Source organism: Aythya marila (assembly GCF_965140915.1).
Source record: "Aythya marila genome assembly, chromosome: 14".
NCBI classification, from domain to species: domain Eukaryota; kingdom Metazoa; phylum Chordata; class Aves; order Anseriformes; family Anatidae; genus Aythya; species Aythya marila.
In genome coordinates this window covers 7,275,712-7,292,866 of record NC_139055.1, presented here as the reverse complement: position 1 = coordinate 7,292,866, position 17,155 = coordinate 7,275,712, and the positions used below count along the sequence as shown (strand labels likewise).

Here is a 17,155-nt window from a genome sequence, read left to right as displayed (position 1 = left end):
AGGCAGACGCACAGCTCCCACCCTACCACAGGACCACACACCACCAACGCATCCCCCAGTCACTAGGGTAAGGAGATGTTCCCTCACAGGCACGACATCTCACACCAGGAACTGTCTGTATCATGGCCCACACTGGCTCAGCCCCAGCTGCCAGTCACCTACATAAAATCACATCCTTATCAGCAGAGCTACAGAGGCTGATGGAGACATCAATACCCAGCTTCCATGCAACCACAAGAGAAACAGTGCTCAGTTGGGTAGTCCTGGAGCTCTCAGCTGCCTTACTCAGCAGCATAACGCACTGAAGCACAAACTCTGCAACTACCTTTGCCTCTGCCTGTCTCCACTGTGACTCCCGCTTGCAAGCTCCACCAGCTCCAGAGTCAGAGACCTTGGAGCACCTCATTTACCCGGCAGCAGAACACTGAGATACTGATTTCTCCTAGCACAAGCATCAGAAGCTCTCAACCCTGAAGGTAAATTGTGAAGTCAAGGAAAAAAAGATTTAGCCAAGCACTCAAAATAGGTATCAACTGCACATATTCCCCTGCACAGTCCAATGAAACATGTAATTTAGCTTGATTTAATTTTATGGGATGGTTACGAGATGCTTACTGGAGCATGCAATGCTAAAGGTAGCTGTGCTTCACAGCATGCAACCAAGTGTTCAGCATAATAAACACGATGTTTCACAACTCTTGTTAAGATCCAACACAATTTCTATTTTTAACATACACACCAGGTAGTTTGATAAGCACTTTTTTATTAAAGTTTTTTTTCCAGTAAAATTTCCAAGAAGTAAACCATGACACTGCTCACCCTACCCCCACCAGGGCGGTGAGTTTGCTTAAGCACAAGAGCCCAGGTCACGACACCCAGCTTGGTGGATCCAAGCAGCTCCAGATCTCAGAGCTGTGACCCGGTGTGTGGGGACTCACGAGCAGATTTCATGTCTCAGGAGCACAGCTTAGAGGCAGCCTGTAAGCACCTGCAATATGAAACACTTCCGTAAGTGCCAAGCTTTAACTCATCTCCCTCCTGACACGCTACGCTGAGGTCCAAAAGGCCATCCCACAGGAGCTCATCCCTGGTTTCGTTTTCCTTCCTTTTGATTCATTGTCCTTCTTCGCACAGCCTCTGTAGGGCCTTGGAAAAAAAAAAAAAAAAAAAGAGTTAAAATACACAGGGGAAGTGCTGTGACCAGCTACAGCCAGGTGCTGCCACTCAAAGGGGAGGAGATCCCCTGCTAAGCACTGCTGCTGTGAATCCCACAGGTAGGAGACACCACCACCCTCACACCGCCAGTAGCCACAGCATCCCATAACACCTCTCCCACACCTTATTAGCCCAGCTTTAATTGGCCCATGGGAGGAAAGAAGACGAGCAGCTTTAGCAGCACCTAATCCCAGGCAGATAAACCTTCCAGCCCATGCTGCAGGTGCAGCATTTGGTCAGAAGACCCAAAGCAGGGCTTCTCCAGGCTCCTCGCACCCTCACCACAACATCTCGAGGTGGGTCCCCATGGCCTGACGTGGGGCTCCAGGCAGCGAGGCTCAGCCCATGCAAGCCTCCGCAGCCCCAAGGAGCCCTCAATGTGCCTTCCAAAAACAAATCCGGCTGCATGCCACAAACAAGCGGGACCTCACAAGCACCTCCAGCGCCTGCCACCATTCCCTCTCTCAGCAGGATGACAAAGGGGAGGTTTTTAGCCCCCAACCCTCGTAAGGTGCCACTCAAGTGGGGCCACAAGGCCTGGGGGGAGGCAGCTGCCATGTTACCAAGCACCCGGGGCCCCCTGGCCTCCACCTCCCCAGCCTTCTCCAGGAAGGCCCCTATGAGGTCGCTGCCCTATGAGGTCGCTGCCCTATGAGCCTTCTCCAGGAAGCTCCCTATGAGGTCACTGCCCTATGAGGTCACTGCCTCTCTACAGAAGCCTCCTATAAGGTCGCAGCTCTATGAAGTCACTGTCTTCCTCAGGAAGCCTCCTATGAGGTCACTGTCTCCCAGCCTTCCCCAGGAAGCCCTTATGAAGTCACTGTACTATAAGGTCACTGCACTATGACATCACTGCCTCCCCCAGGAGGTCCCCTGGGACATTGTGTCCCTGTGAGACCCCTGCCACCCTGAAGAAGTCCCCCTATGAGGTCACAGCCCTATGAGGTCACTGCCTCCTAAGGAAGCCCCCTATGACATCACTGTTTTCCCCAGGAACCTCCTTATGAGGTCACTGCCTCCCTAAGGAACCCCCATATGACGTCACCACCTCCCTAAAGAAGCCCCTATGACGTCACCGAGCCGCTTTAGAACGTCCCCGCGCGGTGCCCGCTGGGTAATGTAGTCCGCGGGCGGCGGCAGCGGGGCGGCGGCGGGCCTACCGTACCCAGAACCCCCCGCGGCGCCGCCGCCGCCGCCGCCTGCCGTGCGCACAAGATGGCGGCGCGGGCGGGCCGGGGCGGCGGGCGGTGAGGGCGCGGGGGGCAGGGGCTGCCCCGGGCCCGCCATGACCTACACGGCGGAGCAGCTGGACGGCGTGAGGCGGTGAGCGGGGCCGGGGGGAGCCGGGGAGGGCTGCTGGGGGTGAAGGGGGGTGGGTTCGGCCCCCGGTGGGGGCCCCGTCGCGCTCCGTGCGCTGCGCTGAGGGAGGGGAGCCGGCCCGTGACGGCTGCCCTGTGTGTGCTCCCCCCCCTCAGGATAAAGAGCTGCCGCAACTACTACGAGATCCTGGGCGTGGAGAGGGATGCCAGCGAGGAGGACCTGAAGAAAGCCTACCGCAAGCTGGCCCTGAAATTCCACCCGGACAAGAACCGCGCTCCCGGCGCCACCGAGGCCTTCAAAGGTGCGTGAGGGGCGGGCGGCACGGCCTGCAGACACCTGCACCTGTGAGCCTCGCACCTGTACGGCTGGGCTCCTACAGGGCCTTCAAAATACAGATCGGAGGGAAAGGCATCGCAGGGCTCGTTCCTAGATAGCACTGGAGGGTCAGTAACGCTCTGGGGATGTACTGGTTATGACCCAGAACGTGTTGTGTAATCAGTAACTCCTCTTAATTAATTAAATTAAAATTATGCTGTCTTAATTAAAACATCAAAAAAAACACGTGCAAATATATAAAATCAAAGAGTACTCTAAAGAACACTCGGGTGTTGGAACAGGTTGCTCAGGGAGGTGGTGGAGTCACCGTCCCTGGGGGCGTTCAAGGAAAGGTTGGGCGTGGTGCTTGGGAACAGGGTTCAGTGGGTGACGGTGGTGGCAGGGGGATGGTTGGACCAGGTGATCTTGAAGATCTCTTCCAACCGTAACGGTTCTGTGATTCTAAATCCATTATTACGTGCCTGGGCTGTTCAGTATTGGTGCAGTCCAAGCCTGCATCAGCAATGTTAGCATCTAAACTCTTAGCATCTTCCACATTCTCACTATGCTGCAGCTATATACAAACTAGCACTGTAAGTCAGTGCTGAGAAAACTAGGCTTTCACTTGCTGTGTATTAGAATAAGGAATTCTTGAAGTTTTCTTTATTTTTTTGTGTTAGGGTTGTATTTCAGTATAAACTTATTTACAGCCATTTTCTGTCAAAGACCAAGGAAGATGATGAACCAAACGAGCTACTTCCAGGTGGTTTGACGTGCACTGTGAATAAATATGCAGGTACAGCTTCACAAACATCTCTGCTGACAGAAAGCTTGGAATATGGGTCTGCATTTTAATTACTCTCTGCAGTTCTTAACTTTGTGTTAACTGTATTTCATGGATGGAGGTGCACAGCTGTGTCGATACTTAGTTTGACCTGATTAAAAAGTTATGTTCTCCCTCAGTCTCTTAACGTAGGTGGTCTCTCACATCTTGGTTTTCCAAATGCTTAACTCTCTCCGTATACTTCAACATTTTTGTCTTTTTCCTGGTGTCAGTGATAGCAGGAAATAGGTTCCATCACAGGTAATGTTGGTGTTGTAATGCTACTTACACAAAGGTAGCTCTTTCAAAAGTAAATGAGTCTGGCCATGCACAAATTTTCTATGCCTGCTTGGGTATTTTGTTAATCTGCTTAGAGAATTCCCACACCTGGAGGTGCCGTGTTGTAACACTTCTTTCAATTCATTCTCCAGCAATAGGCAATGCTTTTGCAGTTCTCAGCAACCCTGAAAAACGATTGCGATACGATGAATTTGGAACTGACCAAGAGCATGTCAGCACTGGCCAGGCCAGGCACTATAACTACTACACAGAATTTGAAGCAGACATTACACCAGAAGAAATATTCAATGTGTTTTTTGGCGGGCACTTTCCTACAGGTTGGTATCCATCTGCACTATTTCTGAAATGTAATAAACTGACACAAGACCATAAAGGAAGCTCAGCTCCTCTTTATATTGCTCAGGTAGCTAAATTATAGTTCAGAGAAGAGCAAAAACCTGTTTGGATTTACTTTTTTTTTTTCCTCCTGACTTTTTATGCCTGGAAAAGTTCCCCTAATGCACTGTTTAAACTTAAAGTTGTAGTAAGTTTGGTCCCTAGAAAAGCTCAAAGCTCAGCTTTGCTGTCCCAGAGTGCTGCTAGAAGAGAGAGCTGTGATGGGGGGTAACGGCTGTTGCTGCTGGGGCATGTTCCTGACACCCCGGCCTTCGTGAGGACTTCTGGCAGCACTAGTTAGGGGTCAGGACATCTTAATTCGGCAAGGGTTTAGGCTGTTTGATACTTGGTTGGGCAAAATTTTTGTACCAGCACCAGCTGAAGACTCTTCTTTTTGTTGTTCTTCCCCCCATTGTCGGAAGTCAGCGATGGTTTGGGAGGCAAAGCAAGGTGTGAATGGGAAGGGATCAGAGGCATCTTTGATGGCGTTGTCCTCAAGACATGTTCCTGCGTTACAGCACAGCAGCAGCTCCTGGTGTTGCAGTCTCAGTGCCCTTGTAACTGGGAAAACATAAGGAGTTTGTCTCTCAGCACCAAGTCAAAGAAGTTAAAGCTTCTTCTCTTAGAAAGCGATGCCTGCCAGTGAGATCTGGCTGTTTGAAATACAGAATAGTAGAGCCTGTACCTGCAGCACCTCTGTGCTTGTCTTAGTCCAGCCTTGGCTTTTCTGTTTGTACTGAAAATGGGAAGATGTTGCAAGCCCACTGGAATGCAGGTTAGGTTTAAAAGTAAATCTGAAAGCTGTGGTGAGCTCAGGCATCTTGTTGCCACCATCACCAGTCTTTGATGAATTGCTTTAGTGCTTTTGCCTGCTGGTTCGCACTTCCAAGGCATAACATAAAGTAACAAATCCGTTACTATAGCCTTAAGCAACGGGCACAGGTTACAAGTTACGACGTACAAGCTACTCATTACTGTGGTCTGTGTGGTAGCATCTCATAGCTAAGAGGATCTCAGATCACTTTCAAAGTTTGATCATTAAGTTTGTAAAGTGTGCTGAGCTCAGGCTGGCATGATTCCCTCCTACTTTGCAGGAGATGGCACCTGCACATGCCTTTTGCTTTGGCCACAGGTGAGACATTGTCCATTTGTGGAACGTGGTTGCTACATAGCTGTAGGCTTGGAATTAAGGATTGAAAACTGAGGAGCTGCAGGAAGAACTTAGGTACTGGGCACAGCTGTTACCTAATAGGTAGAGTGACCTGAAGAAGCGTAGGGGAGGTTTTATCCAAATGGTGAAGAATATGAAAATAAACATGATTTCGTAGTAATAGCTCTCAGTAATAAACAAAAATTTCCTCACCAAAAAACTTGCTTGGACCTAAATTTACATATGTTTTCAGAACCTAAAAGTGAGGTTTTTCTTTACGGAATATCAATTCAGTAGTTTTCCAAAATGGCAAAATCCATGGCTTCTACTTAGGAAGAGAGCTAACAGTAAGAGCACGTGCAGATGGGTAATATAAAGAAAACATTTTTCATGCTGTCATAATGTTAAGTGGGGATTGTGCATGTGAACTGAAGTTTGTGTTAAGATGCAGTCTTTGCTGTTTGTTTGTTTTGTGTTTGTTTTGTTTTGTTTTGACACTTTGCTAGCACCAGGGTTTTTGGAAATCTAATTCAGAAATGGTGTTAGACAAAACTCATTCACATAGACTAAGGGCAGATTTATGGCATGTCAGCTTATAAACCGAAGAGAGACTGTTGTAATTATGATGGGTAGGGGCTACAAATTGAACTTCTTTCTCTTAAAAAATAAATGTGCATGGAAGGAAAGAAACTGGGGGCAAAAATTCTGTGAGAAACTTTGGATTGGGGAATTGTTTTTCTAGCTACCCTGCAAAAGCCATTCCTCATTCCCACACTCATATCCATTCTTTTGGAGTTTGATAAAACGTTGCCTGAGCAACATTAAATGATAGAAGCTTTCTTTTTCAAGAAAAAAATTCTTCTTCAACCCCTCTTTTACTTTGTTAGTCCTGTGCAGTGTTATATCTTTGAATGACCAATGAAGCAGGTGTTTTGGCACAACAACAAAGATCACTTCCCCAATTTCTTGCACAATTCTTTGAGAAATTCAGATAAAAGACAGTATAAGAGTGTTTTAAAATAATTTGTAGTTTGATTTCCCAAGGCTTAAAAATAGCTTGGTATGCCTTTTGTATGGCCATAAATTTCAATTCTTTATTACAAAGATGCTTTGAATCTCAAAAGAGGGGAGCTCAGCTATTATTTAGATACTTTCATGGTGTTACAGTCAGAGTTCAAGCTTCTAATCAAAACATCATATGCAATTTTTAAAAATTCTAAAGTGAGGAAAGAATAAGTCAGTGTGCAAGAAAGGAAATCCTGAATTGTACTTTTTTCCTCAAAAAGCTATTTTATTAATCTCTTTTGACATTAACAGTTTCACTTAATGATTTTATAATAGCTTGATGAAAGAGAAAATAGAACTGACTGTAGAAGAGCATTTCTGGTAATTATCTGAAGCCATAGTTCGGGGCCAGAATCTGGTGACGCAAATTAATTTTTCTGCTTGAAGCCTGGAGATGCAACATAAATTGCAGCCTTGCAAGTGAATATAACAAAAATAAAGTATGAGGTACAATTTTTATATAAAAATAATTCTCTGATTTTCTTAATTTTTGTAAATTAGGATGGAGCAGGGGTGAATTTCACAATTTCTCTGGTACGCTCTTTTTGGAATAACACATTGCTTTGACATTCAAATCTGAGGTCTCAAAACTATTACTCTGTCTGTGTAATATAAGCCTGAATAATCAACCAAAACACAAGTACAGGTAAACACCAGCAGCCAGTTGAAAACCATGACTCTTTTGGCTTCTTTTAACAGGAAATATCCACATGTTTTCAAATGTAGCCAGGGACGCACACTATTATCCACGGAGGCACCGTGAAAGAGCATGGACACAGGAGCAAGAGGAGGAAGAAAACAGGCCACAGGTAGCCAGGAGAACGGATCTCTTGGGCTTAAACATTTCACCAGGGTGAGGGGTTCACGTATACATCTGAAGCCTGTTGAGACTTTCCCATCCTTAAATGCTCAATGCTTATCCCTAAGTGCTGCAGCCAAAATGGATGACTTGAAAAGTAACCGTATTGTTGTTGTTCTGTTTTTAAAGCAATGATAAATAAATTATTTTGGTAGGATCGCAGGCTTTGGAGTTTCTGCAACCAGGCATATTTCACTGGTGCTTGGTTTTTGCAAGCTCTGAGGGCTTCATAATCTAACAATGATCAGTCCAAATGTGAACTGATATCTAATACAGAAGTACTGGCTCGTCCTCGTGGCATATTTAATCCTTCAGTAAATTAGCATACAGTTTCATCCCAGGTGCTGCTATAGGCTTTTTCCAGCCCAGAGCAAAATGGGTCTGGGATACATCTCTACCAGCTGAAACTTGATGAGACACCAGGTATCGTGCGCTGTTAGCACAGGCACCTATACGCTCACACTGCACACCTTGGAAAAAATCTTCCTTCAGAGGCAGTCTATTAAAAAGGTCACTCTCCAAGAAAGACAATTTTTCTCCTATTGAGTCTTTTATAGGCAGGCTTTGAAAAAAACTTGCACAGCCTGTAGACAGCTGAGCTGGGGCAAATGAATCCCACCAACTACTACGTCAGGTATTGTTGCTGTCTCAGGACAGAGAACAGAGCCTAAACAACTATAATGTTCTGCTCCTAATTACAAAAAGGCAGTTTAAAAATCAAATGAGCAGGAGTAAAGGTCTGTGGTTGGTCTCTGCCTAGCAGAACTCTTTGATCTTTAGGACTTTTTTCACTCTTTTGCTCTACAAAATCAATTCAAACAACATAGCAAGTGCTTGCATTCTGCCTCAAGTTACGCTACATATCGTCTCTTCAGCCTTTACTTTCAAGTGGCTTTGTCCAGTGTTCAGACAGACTGAGATTTTTGGAATACATGCAAATTTCAGAAATGCATAGGCAGAAATGGGAATAGCGGTGCTCCTTTGGTTTGGACTGTCAGCTGGTCACTGGCAGACAGTGTTGTGGGCATCTGCTGCCTTGGGGAGGGAGCTGTAGATGAAGGCAATGCTCTGAAAATGTAATTGGAAGAAAATGGCTTTCAGGAGCTTGAAGAGAGCATTAATAAAGGTTATTTAAAATGTCATCCTTGTCAGCATTTGAAAGTACTTGTCTTTTTTTTTCCTAAGTTTACATTTAATGTGTTGTTGATTTATGATAACCAGATTTCTGTGCATGGGCATCGTTTTCTGTATATATCTTTATTTGTCAACTTATCGTTGTTCTTTTCAGAACTCGTATTCTGCATTTATTCAGTTGATGCCAGTTTTCATAATAATAATAGTGTCGGTTATAACTCAGCTGATGGCGACTAACCCACCCTACAGCCTCTTCTACAAATCGTAAGTCACTTGAAAACAATTCTTTCCGGTCCTTGGTGTTGAGATAAGAGGTAGATAGAAGTTGGGCTGGATAGAAGAATGCTTGTTACTGTTCTCTTCCGCTCATTCTAGAAACTGTTATCAATTTGTAAATAAGGAAATACCAGCAGTCTCTGCTAAGTTCTCCTAAACGCTGTCGCTGTGAAGTAGATGGTGGTGAGCTGTGTTGTGCTGTGTACCGAACAAATAGAGGCGCTGAGCCAGCGCGCTTACCCAACTGGTGTGAAGTGCACAATGATACAGTAGTAGGAATGTGGGTGTAGCTTAGCTACAGGACTGATCAGCCCTAGAGGGTCTGTGGATTGCCTCTGACATTCCCCTGTAAAGCAATTAGGAAATCAAGCTTGCAGTTGGCACTGTAAATCCAAATCTGCTCTGGAGCCTAAATTCCTCTCGAAAATTTGTCAAGCTCCACAAACCATAAATACTTTGAAATGCCCTGGTTTAGTGCCTGTAAAGAGGCAGGATCCCCACGTTGCAGAACACAAACTAAACTGGTCAGCTGCGGAAACAATGAGCGCCAGGCCTGCAGTAATCCGAGTTTGTGGGGCAGAGGAAAACCCATTTACTGCTCCCAGCATCCAGCACTGGGAGGAAGGAAGATCTCTAGACTGGTTCAGTCAGCTGCCCTGGCTCTTACTGAGATAAGAATGGGAGTCGGCGTATTTCAACACCCTGCAGGCTGGGGACTGCTACACAGAGCAGTAGCAGAGTGCTCTACAAACTCTCCTTGCTCCCTTTTAGGAGCAAAACTGTTTACATTTAGGCCCATATGCTCCTCGGTGTAGTTTTAATTGGTCCCAAGGCCCTTTACTGTTCGTTACCACAAGATGTCAGTATGTAGACCTAGCATGAGAACAAGATGGTTGGTGGCTTAGTTCTTCTGTTCGTTTTTTTTTTTTGTTGTTGTAGTTGTTTTTTTCTTTCCCGAGAGCGTTTTTGCTATCTGCCAGTCCTGTGTGAAACCTCCCACGCTGCCCCCAGAGCAGCTAATCTCGCTGGCTTTCCTCACTGCCTCCCCCTTTCCTGTTGATTTGAGATAGTCAGGCCTCAGCCTGGTATACAGTTACAGATGCTGTTTCTCTAAATCCTGTCTTTAAAAAAACTAACAGCTCTGAAAGAAAGTGTTTATATAAGGAGAGCGTACGTGTCTGAGACACAGAAAGAAGGAAAAGAGGAGCCCAGGAAATGGAAGGGGCAAACTGAATTCCATTGGGTAGAGTGTAACTTCACATTTTGGCTGTCTGCCTCTTTCTCTGCGCAGCGATTTGAAAAAGCTCCTGGATATCTTTGCTCAAGTAAAAACTCAGTAGCAGAGGATAGTTTAGCCTCGTGTCTGTGCCACGGTGGCTTGTTCTACCTATGGGGTGCTCCACATACTACCTAGCTTACTGGTGATTATAAAACACTAAAGGAAAATGTAACTAAAATCCCCCCACTAATTCTTATTTCTACCGATTAATCCAGAAATCAGGAAAACCTACATCCAACTACACCATGCCCTAAACAATACTGGTCCATGTGACTTTGCTATAGTCTTTATATTTGCCATCATTTCCAATGGATTTCTGGACTTAGCTTGCCAGAAGTTAACAGTAAACAGAAGAAAGGGTGTGGAGCTTCTGTTTAAAGATAAAATTTGCACTTACACTTTAGAAGTATCTTGACTGAGCTGTTGAGAACAAACGTGGTATTTGGAAGGGACTGTGTCAGCTCTGAATCAGAGATATCTACAAAGAACTAAGTATTACGTATTTTCACTGTGTTATTTTTTTTTTCAGTGAATTCTATGTGAAGAGCTTGCTGTGCCTGAGGCTTGTAGTTTCCTTATTGGGTGGCTGAGGGAGCTATAGTCCTGCAGGAAGTGACTGAGAAGTTGTAAAGATTCTGTTTTGGAAATGTTCATTGCAAGAAATTTCTCACTGTTTCTTTGTTTGAACTGCTGCAAAATGTTTTTTCTCCGTGATGTTTTCACAGGTCCATAGGCCATGTTATTAGCAGAGAAACAGAGAACTTGCAGGTGCCTTACTATGTTGATAAAAACTTTGAGAAGAATTATCAAGGAGCGGAACTTCAAGAGCTAGAGAAAACCGTTGAAAAAGATTACATAGACTATATTCAGACCAGCTGCTGGAAGGAGAAACAGCAGAGTAAGTTATATTTGTTACAAGTGCGTGCCTGCACCCTGTGTACAGTTGTATGATGGCTGCAGTTCACAAAGCACTGCCATTTTAGCCTCATTTTCCATTGCATGTAATTTCTCAAATTTGCAGTGGTGTTTCTCGCATCTGTTCTTAACTCCGAATTTGTTATTCCTGAGGGGCTGTCAGAGTTCATTGTAGGTGATTGAGAGAGAAGTGGAAAGTTGATTCCACTATTAGAGACTTTTTTTTTCCACTCAGTCTTTGTGCTTGACTACCTCTTAGTGATGATGTTTTAAACGCTATCGTCCAGCACATTTATTTAGCTCTGACAGTTTGTTAGGTCTAGGAGAGACCTTGAGGCATCACCTAATCAATGTTTCCTTTGCTGAGGCGGAATCAGTTTTACTTTGACTAGCTCCACAAGCAGATCATCTAACTCCTCTTCTTCAAACCTTCACCAGGAAGACAGGCTATAGCTTTTGAAAATCTGTGTTAACTGGTATCAGTTTTCAAAGAGTGCTTCTGTGATTATTTCATGCACTTATTTGCATATTCTATCTTTAGAGGAGTTTGAGATCATGTTTTTCACTGTAGTCAAGACTGTCTTTTAAAGACAAGAATTGAATGCAGAGAGGGAGAATGTAAGAACGTAAGCATTCTAAATGATTTCTCCCGTGTCAGTTCTCAGTCAATCTTTTCTTTTCATCCAGAGACGTTTTTCTTATTTTAAGTTAAAATTACTAATCTTGCTCTTAAGGAGAAGTATGCAGACGTAGAATCTGAAGTTGAAATAAATAAAAAGAACCCATAATGTGAAACCCTAAAAATGCCAAGTAATCCCTTAACTTTTGGTTTGCTTGACTTATCTCTGAACATCTATGGCTGGTAGCACCAGCCCCCAGGTACAATGTGTCCGTTAATAAACATAAACGTAAGCCTCATGTGTAGGCTTGCCATAGGAATAGATTTTTTTTTTTCCCCCTTAGAGGAAAACTCCTTGTAGGTAACCTAGTGCAACTAAAAATCATTGTATTGTCTTTTTCATGTAGACCTTTATGACCTTTCTGTGCCCTGAAATGGGCAACAGGGTTTGCAGAGGGACTGATAGAGTGAGGGAAGTAATCCAGCACTGAATGCCAAGTAATGTCTGTAAGGCAACCTCCTCTAGGACTTTTTACACTTAGACTTTTTTATACTCTTTTTTTATAGTCTGTGTATTAGTCACATACTTGCAAATATGCTTACATTGTCCACAATAAGCACTATCCTGAGAAGACAACTGTAATAAAAAAAAAAATAAATAAGTTTTCAGAATGATAACCACCGAGGCCAGTGAGAGCGGACAATGAGCTCAGCTGAAACAGTGCTAATTTTCCTACATCCCAGTTTGTAAAAATACTTTTTTGACTAACTCATTTTTTTATGTAATGATTTTGAATACAAGATGAGGTTCTGGTAAAAAGTTGCCTTGGAGACCCTGGGAGAGTTGTTAATCAGCTGTTGTTTCATAATTTTGGTCAACTGATTCCTGTGTAAGTGCGTAACTTTGTGGTTGACTTCTTTGTCAGTTGAATGTCTATTAATAGTAGGTTTGTTGTATTTACTGAAGGTACACTTCTCTTTAGCTCCAGCAAAATGAACACACATTATATGAACAGTTTAAATTAAAGATCTTGATTTTTATGATCTGAAAAGGGCTACCTGGGGTCCAGCTACCTTAACAAAAACTTAAAAGGTACCTGATACATCAGTATGTTCCTTAGCTGGTCCCTTCACAGCAAAACAGTGTGTGAAAGGTGCTTATGCTGTGGGTTTTGGTGCTCTGACATGCTCTGATATGGTTAAATACAAAAGGCAAGTCTCAGGTTTTTACAGATGATTGTTCAGCTGTAGTAGCACAGTTGTGAAGTAAGACTGCAAAGAGCTCTGAATCAAAGAATAACAATTACACAACTGAAAACAGAGAAAATGCATAGCTGGAAATATGTATTTTAGGAGTTCCTTAAAGAGAATAACTTCAGTCAACAAAGGTTGAAGGAACAGCAGTGTAAAAGATTGAAAAACACAAGAAACTTAGATGACAGAATGGATGCTGTCGAAGCGCAGATATTGGCAGAAAATAATCGTGCCCAAGTGGACAAGTTGGGCAAAAGAGGCTAAAAGTCTGTGCTGCAGAACTCTGGGGACTTGGAAACGATTACCCAAGTCTGGTTCTGCTGAAGGGTCGTCTAGACTCTGTGCTCAGCACATCTGCAGTCTACTTGAGTGGTGTTCCAGTTAGAAAAAATGAAGATTGATTCCTGACCTAAAATTAAGATGTTTGTGCCTGTCGGTTTATCAAGCTTTTCAGTAAATAGATGGAGGCTTATATAGACGGAGCTCATATGGCTTTAAATTTCAGTGGCGTAGGGACAGAGCACGTAAGGCATGAAAGGCCCTATTGAGAAGTTCTTTCCCTACTGAATGATTTGGTAAAATGAGGGACTTGTACGATGTACAAAAGCTCTTTGAAAAATTGAATGTCGTCAGGTAGCCTGTGCTTAGGGAAATTTTGACCTTTTCAGAAATAAATTACTGCTATTCTCATAGGTGCATCTAATCCTGGATCTAAATTATTCTTCAGGGAGAAAGCTATATTAAGACTTCCTTAACTAATCAGCAAAAGATGCTTCTCTGAGTTGCTGGGGGGAGATTATTTAAACAATGGGATTATTTCAGTTACATGTTGCTTTTGAGAAGAAGGGGAAATGTATGCAAAGTACATTCAAGATTGTGCTGTTTGAAAGCCCCTGTGCCCTTTCATTAACAAGCCTTTTATCTAGCTGTTCACCTTCCTGTAATCAATTAAAAAAAGAAGAAATAAAAGAATTCAAATTGCCTTCTGGGCCAACCTCTTGGCAGACGGAGTTTGAATTCTGACAAGTGCAACATCAAAAAAAAAAAAAAAATACACAACAATCACCATCTATACTTTAAAGTGTCTGTTTGGATGGATGTTTGGGACCCTTGCAGAACGGGTTTGTCAGAAGAATTGCATTTCTCATTTACGTGGGCAGGGATGTACATCGTGTAACTCCTGCTTAGCTGCAGGCAGCTGACGTAGCCTGAAGAAAGCAATAAGGAAAGTAGTCACGAGGTTCTCTTTCCTTCTGGCTTGTCACTTAACTACTGCTGGCAGGTGCAGAGTGAACTCCTCTCCATCGGTCTGTGCCTGCTGAAACATCAGTGCACGAGGAGATGAGGTGTAATTAGGTTGTAAATGCTGGTGTTGACTTAGACGGTGGCTGTTTAGCAGACCAAATGGTATCTTACTAACACGCATATAGTTAGTTTAAATATGCACAGTAAGTTTGCTTTTAAGAATGCGTATATATTTAATCACTGTAAGTCATTAACAAAGCTTTCAATCTTACGTGACTTCTAAGCTATATTTTTATAGTTTGTTTCCTTTGTAGACCATAATAGTCCTATTTTGGGTTTCAGTTATTGCCGAACTGGTGCACTGGTAGAGTCTTTGGTTTATTATAACTCTGAATTTTTAAGCAATTATGGAAAGTTTTCTTAAGCAGCTAGCCTGGTTAAACATGATGGCCTCTCTTCAAAGAAAGCTTCTATAACATGCACAGATATATTGAAATAAGGTGAACTAAAAAAAAATCATGAGGATAACAAAGCATTGGAAAAGTTACTTGAAGCATGCTCACAGCTTCATCCTAATATATATTTTTTTTCATCTTTCAGAGTCTGATTTGTCAAATTTGGCCAAGCTATACAGAGACGAGCGGTTAAAACAGAAAGCAGAATCATTGAAACTTGAGCACTGTGAGAAGCTCTCCAGTCTGATTGGAATGCACAAAGGGGGCTGACCAGGACACACACATTCTGTAGTTTTTATTTATTGCTGTTTTAAATTATGTTTTTATTTTCCTTTGTATAAAAACGGAAGGAGTCTATTGCGAAGAGTGAATATTCGATTCCTTCATATAGTGCAGAGATGGGCCAACACAAGCTGTAGGGCAAGTGTTTGCTTTAATATACTGTACGCTATATTTGGTTCCAAGGACCAGTGGCACTTTGTAAATTAATTCCCTGGGAAATGCTCTGAGTTTGGAATGTGTCTCATCGGTAGTTTGTCTGCCATCCAAACAGTATATGCTTCCCAGGAGAGTAGACAAATGTCTTATGCTTTCTGTATTTTCTATGGACCTGTAATTCACCCGGTCATACCAACCGTGTAGCTCGCAGTACTCAGTGCACTCGCCTTTTCATACTGCTATCAAGTGGATGTCCTTGCCTCTACAGTCGCTTGTAATGAGAATTTAGATGAAAGGCAGCATACGTCCTGTTCAAGTCCAGTATTCAGCGCTTAACTCCGAAGTGTTGAGTACCTGCTTCAGGTAAGCATTTTGACGTGCTCCCAGCTCTCCTTACTGTCAGAAGGACTTGATCGAGTACTTGTCTGGCTGGAGGGAGTCTGCCGCTTCTCCTTAGTGACATGACAAGCTGAGAGCAGAACCACAACGCTGAACAGGAAGATGAGAGCCTGTGAAATGCATCGGTTCCAGCATCTGCCAGACTGCAGAGAAAGGACAACCTTATTTATTTTCTCATACGTTTCCAGTGGCATATTTTTAAGCTGGCTGTATAACTCTGATTTTTATCTGCAAACTCTTCTCCAGCTGTTACAGGGGTCCTGCTTTTTCTGGTACAGTTTTGATGTAGCATATTTTTACTCTTGAGCAGTTATGAATGTTCCACTGTAGAGACTAGCATTGCAAAGAAAAAGATCCATGTAGTAGTGTCTGTTTTTTCTTCATCCTCCTTTATGAAACCTTTAAAGGCAAATTAAGGATGGTTGCACTCAGAAGCAGCAGAGAACACTATTACTCCCCTTGAGCGTCACTGAGCTCCTTAGCCAGTTTTTCTGGTAGTTTACCTGGCTAAGGGTTGAACTAATCCATGTGGACCAACCTGCTTCTGGAGGTTCATATTGTGTTCTTGCCAGGGAGAGGGAAGGAAAATGGGCACCCACGGGGTCCCGTGCAACAGCTGGCCTTGACTTGGTTCTGCTGCCTCCACCAGAACCTGTGCTGAGAGCAGGAAGGCCAGAGCTCCACACAGGGCAGCTTCAGCCCACCCTGCTTCTCTAGCTGCACCCAAAATTCCTCTTTATAGCAGAGCAGGGGCTGGCATATCTGTTCTTAAGTTGTTGATGTGCTAGATATCTATAAAACACACAGAATGAACTATCCTCATTGATACCCTACCCCAGCAGTACAGGGAGTGGTGGCACAGGCTTCTGCCCACCCTCTGTGGGCTGGGGACATGCCGTATGTAGTAGAGGCTGCTCTCACCTGCACATCTCCACAAAACACTGAACAAGCTGTTGCTCTGCTCCTAAAACTGGCAGTGTGTAGGGCAGAGCACCACAACTTGTCTTCACTTAAACCTAGGAAATCAAGTGCTCAGAAGTTTGAGAAATGCCAGAATTAAAATTGCATTTAAAGCTTAGACTGTGGTCTCCTAGTGCTGGGGTGATAGGGTGCAGGCATGTGCCAGTGGGCTGCTGGTGCTGAGGATGAGGCAACTGGGGATGTAGGTGCAAAAAAAACATCCCCCTTTTGCAGGAAAAGATGTTTTTTCTGTGATCTAGACCAGAGGATGGTTGCTTGTCTCAGGTTTTGAGACTTGAGGCTCCTGCAGGTGAGATGCACGTCCTGCATGTGATTAGCTCAGTGCAGCTACAGCAATATGGCTGTGATTGAAGGGGGGTGTTAAAAAAAAATAACAACACAAAAAATGTACAGTGAGTATTTAAAATAGCACAGCTAGGTTGGTTTTGTTCCCTGTTGGGAACTGCTGTGGGGTCCTTGGAGCAGCTGAGCAGAGTTTGTCAGCCAGAAGTGGCACAGCGTTGTGGGGGCTGTGGTGAACCCTGTTCTGTGTGAGTCTGCAAAGGCAAAAGTGTGTTATTCCAGGTGGGAAAGGGGGCTGACGGTTCAATGGGCAGCCTTAATTCTGGACTATCCCAATTCCGAGCACTTGATACGCCTGCGTATAAAAAGCAAAATTCTCATGTTGCTTTTTATATATTAAATAGTTTGTAGAACGTATGTCAACTCTATTAAAGCGGTTGGACTTCATTCCAGGTT

The 17,155-nt window shown here is 43.8% G+C and overlaps 1 protein-coding gene across 1 annotated transcript; it reads left to right on the top strand.

Moving 5' to 3' along the window:
- Window positions 1-2,402: 2,402 nt before the first annotated feature.
- DNAJC18 (DnaJ heat shock protein family (Hsp40) member C18) lies at window positions 2,403-17,140 on the top strand. The gene is made up of 7 exons (XM_082771662.1): window positions 2,403-2,538; window positions 2,691-2,836; window positions 4,105-4,290; window positions 7,263-7,372; window positions 8,711-8,820; window positions 10,837-11,009; window positions 14,745-17,140. Exons 1-7 carry the CDS (start codon window positions 2,501-2,503, stop codon window positions 14,867-14,869), a joined length of 888 nt encoding a protein of 295 aa, XP_082627788.1. The 5' UTR covers window positions 2,403-2,500; the 3' UTR covers window positions 14,870-17,140.
- Window positions 17,141-17,155: the final 15 nt, after the last annotated feature.